Source organism: Electrona antarctica (genome assembly GCF_951216825.1).
Source record: "Electrona antarctica genome assembly, chromosome: 3".
Taxonomy (NCBI): domain Eukaryota; kingdom Metazoa; phylum Chordata; class Actinopteri; order Myctophiformes; family Myctophidae; genus Electrona; species Electrona antarctica.
The window spans coordinates 44,845,615-44,852,835 of record NC_136808.1 but is presented as its reverse complement, the minus strand read 5'-3'; the positions used below and the strand labels follow the sequence as shown (position 1 = coordinate 44,852,835).

The window sequence follows — 7,221 nt, the reverse complement described above, 5'->3', positions numbered from 1 at the left end:
CAACATGGAATTGGTAGATAACAGCTAAGGCGAAGCCAGGCCGCCATGTGGCCAAGTCTCGACCTCGTCTCTCCTTGAAAACAGACAAAAAAAGAGAGACACAAAATCATCGAAACTTAGAACAATGAGGCAGCATGTTGCTCGTCCATTGGCCCCTCGCCCATTCACGGACGTGTCCATTCCGTGGTCGCGACTCTCCCATAGACATGCAAATGTATGCCTTTGTGTTCAAGGGAAGCCAGGGTGGGGATTCTTCTATCAAAGAACGCAAGGTATTTGACACACTACTGAAGGTATTTGATGCGTGCTTAGCTGACGTTTTCGCCAGTGTCCATTACTTCTTAAGGGCACTAATTACACTGCCAATGACCACATGTATTGTTGAACGCCTATTTACTAGTGTACATTGTACAAAGAGTAAAAAGTGCACACAGAAGTACAATGACAACCTCTTGCCTAAATAGTCTGTGTCTCCTAGCGTTTAAGAGAACTATGATTCTAACTATAAATTCACCAAGTCTCTGTACGTCTGTAATCCATGTAAATCGAGAACCGTTCGCCCCACCGACTTCAAATTCGAAACACGCGTTCCACACCACCACAGGGGGTGCAGTGCCCAGTGTCGAGTCGGTCGGACCCACGGTTGTCCAGAATCGCCCCAAAAAGTCCTCTGCCCGGGCTCTGGACAGGGCCCCTGTCTTCTTCAAGGACACACGTCTTTGTCGTGTGTCCTTAGACCTTCAGCTCCGTTGCAGCAAGCCAGTCCAGTGTGTCATTGTCTAGGTCAATTAAGCCTTGATCACCATTTGGTGGCGGGTAAATGGGGCAGCTGGTCAGCACGTGTTCCACAGTCTGTAATGGATCCCCACATTCGCAGTGGGTACTGTCTGTGAGACCCCACTTCTGCATGGATGCACTAAAGCGTCCCACACCCGTCCTCAGGCGGTTGAGGGTTGTCCACTCCCTGCGGGGGAGGTGCTGGCCAGGAACATCTTTGCATGCACACACACACACACACACACACACACACACACACACACACACACACACACACACACACACACACACACACACACACACACACACACACACACACACACACACAGCCAATCCTGTGGTTTTCAAACTTTTTGTAGAGAAAGTAAAAATGTCAAGGTACATTCATATCCGTGAAAAATAGCCTCTATTTTATTTTCTAAAGTCAAATGAAAAGCTACAATAATTATTTTTGGCTTATATATTACTACTTTTAATAAATGTGTCTTATTTCCCTCTGTACTGGGAAATGAGTGTGCACAACAAAGTAACCATATAGTAGAGTTAAAAAAAGCATAACTTTTTGTTTTGTTTCTCTCTAACCCTAGCCTGAGGGTTACAAGATTTCGGTCAACTTTTTGGAAACACTGGTTTCCAAAACACTGGTATGATAACTCATGTGTTTATGGCATAGGGGTGTTCTTTCTGTATGTATAATGTTTTTCCCCTGAGTCTACACAAATCTGATTGATTGATTGATTGATTGATTGATTGATTGATTGATTGATTGATTGATATACATCTACAAAATCTTTAATATTCTGGAAAAGTTCATTTCTTTCTAAGTATAATCGACATTGTGTTGATGATATGTATTATTGCGTTATTTTATCAATTTATGCTATGTTGATTAATTGAATACATACTGTAGGACCACAATGGAAACAAGTCCCCAGGAACTTGTTGTGTTATCCTTGTGCTGTTTTACATTTCTGACTAATAAAGTATTCAATCAATCAAAAACATATATATTCTAATCTGTCATTGTGAAGAAAGTGAAATATTCCAAACCTTTTTTTGTTTTAATCTTGATGATCACAGCATACAGCTCATCAAATATTTGAATATGTCATAAGATCACTCAAAAGGATTTATAATACAGAAATGGTGACTATCTGAAAGGTATGCTAATTTATGCTACTATTTTGTGGCACTGTTGAGGATAGCGGTCTTCAGCTCATCTGTATGATGGGCCTGGTGTCTCTCATCCTCCTCTGGACAATACAATATACTGATACTCTATATGCCATAGAGTCTATGGGGTCAATGGGGTTCAGGCCAATTGGCTGGACAGTCAAGAACAGTAATACCATGCCAGTACACCAAGTACTAGTAGTTTTGGCAGTGTGGCCAAGTACTGTAACTCCTGCTGGAAAAGGAAATCAGCATCTCCATAAAGCTTGTCAACACACAGAAACACAAAGTGCTCTGGACTTGATAAAACACGGTGGACCACTACCAGCAGATTACATGGCACCCCTGAGGAAACTTCACACTGGACTTCAATTACACCTCAACAGTGCCCCAAACTGATCGCCTCCATGCCACGCCACATTGATGGTGGTTGACATTTCTGTATCACAAATCCTTTTTTTGGGGAGGGGAGGGGGGGGGGGATTTATGATTTCATGAGCTGTATGCTGTAATCATCAAGATTAAAAATATTTCTCACTGTACAGTATATACAATCTTGAATATATGAAAGTTTAACTTTTCAAATGATGTTATGGGGAAAAAAATAACGTTTTCCACTATATATATTTCCACTATATATATATATATATATATATATAGAGAGAGAGAGAGAGAGAGATTGATTGAAATATGTATTAACAGTTTGCAGAATTACAGTACATTTCAAGCACAAACTCAATACTGTGAGTGGATGACCCAATTAAGCATTACACTTGTTTACAAGAGGGTGAGAGAGAGAGAGAGAGATATGCACCTGTATTGAGTGGTCCTAATGAGCAAAATAGGTGGCTGAAATGTGCCTGAATAAGGCTTTTTATATTATTAACTGTACAATATGTGGAGACATTGAGGGCAGGATAATAAGCAAGGCAGAGTACTTATGAATAGTCTGGGGCAAGTTGGGACGCGGAGTGCTGGTAAGCTCCATGCCTCCATCCTAGCAAACAAAACACAGTGGGATTATGATTGTGATGATATCATGATCATCATAAAAACCATCATCAAATATTCTAATGGCTATTTGCCTGATCCTAAAACTAAACTAAATCCTTTTGTGTTTGTCTTCCGCTCACCTCACTATAATGTTTAGGATACAAGACCTCTGCTCCAAGACGGATGTGACTATTACACCAGTGGATCTGGTTATGCTTTCGACAACTACTATACTGAGGTGATTTGAGCATACACACTTTCAGTCACATGTGCTTGCAACACACACACACATGCACACAGGGGAACTTACACTTCAATACACCATAGCCTACCGTAGATAGTTTTTCATGAAATACATGCTGGATATATATGCCAAGTCAAGATTGTCTTACCTGAAAATTGTGCACTGCTTTATGTTTGCCTTGTGTTATTTTCAATGTGTATTTGAGGTCTGTATGGAGCACATTTGTGGACTGTATGGCACACGTTTTGTGGACATACTGTACAGATCTATAGCCTATAGTGTCACCTAGTGGTCAGTAGATGCGTTTGCGGGCTCATGGACGGTGCTGATAAGTAACATACCCTAATAGAACTTGGATGCCATCCAGTGTACTCTTCCTAGAGACACATTTAATTACCACAACCATAAAACAAATTTACACTCTAAATAGGTTTTATATCATCCGGACAATTCCATACTGTACCAGTCGGTTCAAGTGTTTATTTCTCTAAACTGTAGCCAATTAGCTTCTGGATTCTTGATTAATTACTCCTCAGTAGGGCTGCAACCTATTATTTCCTTAGTGATTATTCTATCGATTCGTTTTTTCATTATTTGAATAATCAAGTTGTGCAGGTTCTCCCCCCGCTAATTTCTTTAATATTTTATATATCAACGATTTGACACAAAACAATTGTAATACATTTTTATAGTGCTAAAAAATAACCGATCTACAAGCTCACAAAAAAGTTAAGATGCAATTCATTGGGAGCTTGTAGATTGGCTAATTTAAGAAAAATGTTTTTTTTGTTTTGTTTTTTTAATAATAAAAATAATAAAATAATATGTTATTTTATTATGTGCAATAAATGTGCAAATTGATTCAATTGATTAGTTCGATTATATGCTGCACCCTACTCCAGAGACAATGTTTTGAACGTTTTTTAAAACCTGCAGAAAACAGTGAGTCTTTTCTTGTGTGTCTGCAGGTGACATGCAGATCATTGGACCACACATGTAAGCTCAAAGTGAGAAGCAACACCTGTTACTGCTGTTACCTGTACAGCTGTGAGAAGTAAGATTCACTGGAGCCTGTGGTGTTTAAACCTCCCTGTCTATGTGTATGAATAAATACGCAGAAGCGTGTCTACTGTACTGTATGTGTGTTTGTGTGACTGTTAATTCAGTTCAATCCAAAGGGGCTCTATTGGCATGAGAAAACATTTACATTGTCAAAGCAAAAGTGGAACAATACAATGAAAACTAAATAATGTATGTACAATTAAAAGGGAATGAGGACATGTTTAAACGGAGCTGTGTTACATTGCAACTTAGAGAAATCTATCTTACAAAATCATAAGAATTGTGCATTTGCTATCAGAAATAGTTATACATTCACGTAAGAAAGGTTAACTTGGGATAATCTTTAAAAACAAATGGCAGCACTATTTCAATGTTTTGCATTTACTTGGTATAAAACCTTTGGGACAAAAAAAAACAGCAAATATGTTTATATAGCCTCTGATCTCACCCCCCCCCCCTCTCTCCGGCCCTCTAGTCAAAACTACCAGTACTATGAGTTCACGGGTGTCAGCGGCTGCTGGGATGTGATTCACCTGCATCGTCTACTGTGGGCCTCTGTTGTTCTGAACGTGTTGGGTGTGTTTCTGGGCATCATCACTGCCGCCATCCTTGGGGCCTATAAGGACTTGGTGAGCAGGGATTGGCTGTTCTTTGTTCATCGTGATGGGCAATTTGTGCACTTTTGGAGTTGCAAATGGATAAATTAATTCTAATGATTCTAATGTGTAGTTTCAATCTAACCGTCACATCAAATTGTTTCCTAAGGCATAGACATCTGAACCAATGCTGACATGCATCAAAATTTAAAATGCATAGATTTGTTATGGTGAATACCATATTTGATAATGATATAGAAATGTGTGATCTTGACTTGTGGTCTACACGTGGCATGAATTCAGTTGGATTGGTGGTTGTCCAGGACCACTGCTCCGACCTATAGGGCCAGTCACTATGGCTTAGACATAACCATGCTTTATAATACATATCCATCCATGTGAGTTAAATTTGTCCGTAGAAGGTTGTAGCGTACACCTGCTCTTGTACTGTACACACTTCTACTTCTACCTGTCCTAATGTTATCTCTGCTCTTTTGTTGTTGTTGTTGTTGTTGTGTCTTTCCACCATCAGAAACCGGTTACTCAGTCTCAGATGTGTCCAAGCCCAGCTCCACCTCCACACATCCTATACAACCCTAACCAGCACATGACCTCCTATACAGGCTACTGTCCGTCAGGGCAGGCATTACCTGCCTACCCAAACTATCAGATACCCATGCAGGTAAGTCTAAAGATCTACAGTTCTCCACAACATTTTGTGATTGCGTTCAAGTCAATGAGGACCAAATCATACATATTCCTTGATGTTTGATTCTGTTTCCAGTTTTCTAGTTTGTTAATGTTTTAAAGGACCACTTCACCACTTCATATAATTGGTCCTATAATGTTCATGATAAAACAGCACAATCTTTTTCCTACTCTCTGTGTCTCATAGGAGGGCTGTGGGTAGATACCCGTCCACCAGTGACATCATCGATGGGAAATCCATGCTAATAGAAACTGCAGGCTTTCTATTCCTGAAAAGTTGCAATGCCAAAATGGAAGCCATCGTTCTCACGATAATACAAATATAAATATTCTTTCAAAAAAATATTGTTAAAAAAATTCTGCCTAACGATGATGTCACTGGTGGACAGGTTTCTGAACTGCCCACAGCCCTCCTATGAGACACAGACCGAGTAGAACAAAATAGTGGTATTTTATCATGAACATTAGTGAGGACCAATTATATGAAGATAGGTTGAAAAGTGGTGAAGTGGTCCTTTAATGACTATGGAGAAAATGTCAACAAACACGATTTCTACAAATAAATCCATTAACGGAGAAATGCTGAAACTCTAAATATAATATAATGACCTCCACCACGGTTGCCCTAGTTAGTAGTTTAACTGGGTAATTCAGTGAACACATGGCACCCCTCTACGCTACCTCTGCTCTGTATAGTGGCATAGTCACCTACTGAACCACATCTCCCAAAATAACCCTCTCTTTTCCAAACAGCATCACAACTATCCTCAACTATCCTCTACACCACAGCAAGTCCTCCTAGAGGGAGGTCTGACATCCACCACCTGCCTGTCTGATGAGAGCCAGACCCAGCCGCCCTCTCACGCTCCCACCCAGCCTCCATCACAGGGAGGGTCCCAGGAACAAGGGGGCTGCTATATGCTGACGCCCAACGCACCTGCCCTCTATGGACCTGTCTATGGTGCTTTTGAGAAGCCGCCACCTTACCCCTGCTAAGAACCATATGAGCCAAAATGATCTCAAGAATCATTTCTTGATCAGTCAATGAGAATGTAGCACAAGACACTTCATAGACAGACAGCGGTAACAGGTACGGTCGCCCCTTTTCCATCTCGCCCCACTACTCTACCTAGCTGTAAATAACAAACATAATTCATGTTGGTGTTATTTAAAAGGTATTATCATATTAATTTATCATTGTTAAGTTCACTCTGTATATCCACGGGCATAATAGCATGATGATGCCATTACAAAACATGGGCTACATGGAAGAAATGTGATTAATAAAACGAAATTAACTGCTAGAAGGTCCTAAATTAACTTAATTAAGCAGTCACCATCTCTGTGACATGTTGTTCTTTCTAAATTTTAGTATAGAGATCGACTACTATACAATCAAATAAATCTGTATACAAGATCATTTCAGATTTCAGAGAGGGAGGGAAATACTAAATTAACTGTTAACTACATAAAAAAAATCGCGGGGGCGAGTTGGTAAAGGAGCGAGTCGTTAAAGGAGCGAGTCGGGCGAGTTGGTAAAGGAGCGAGTCGTTTGGTATTCCAGACAGCCCGGTAGACTAGCTATACTGATGTAATGCTTTGGGTTTTTTTTTGTCTGAAGGGAAATCAACACTAACGTATAGATGTTTAGTGTTCTTATATACATTA

The 7,221-nt window shown here is 40.1% G+C and overlaps 1 protein-coding gene across 1 annotated transcript in view; it reads left to right on the top strand.

Annotated features, from left to right (window-relative positions):
• Positions 1-6,549, top strand: part of tmem255b (transmembrane protein 255B) — a gene marked incomplete at both ends in the record, with an annotated part of 17,782 nt that extends 11,233 nt beyond the window's left edge. Inside the window, 5 exons of the mRNA XM_079496365.1 lie at positions 3,101-3,181; positions 4,156-4,241; positions 4,725-4,878; positions 5,378-5,527; positions 6,307-6,549. Coding sequence (XP_079352491.1) covers positions 3,101-3,181; positions 4,156-4,241; positions 4,725-4,878; positions 5,378-5,527; positions 6,307-6,549 — 714 coding nt within the window. The remainder of the gene's footprint in view (positions 1-3,100; positions 3,182-4,155; positions 4,242-4,724; positions 4,879-5,377; positions 5,528-6,306) is intronic.
• Positions 6,550-7,221: the final 672 nt, after the last annotated feature.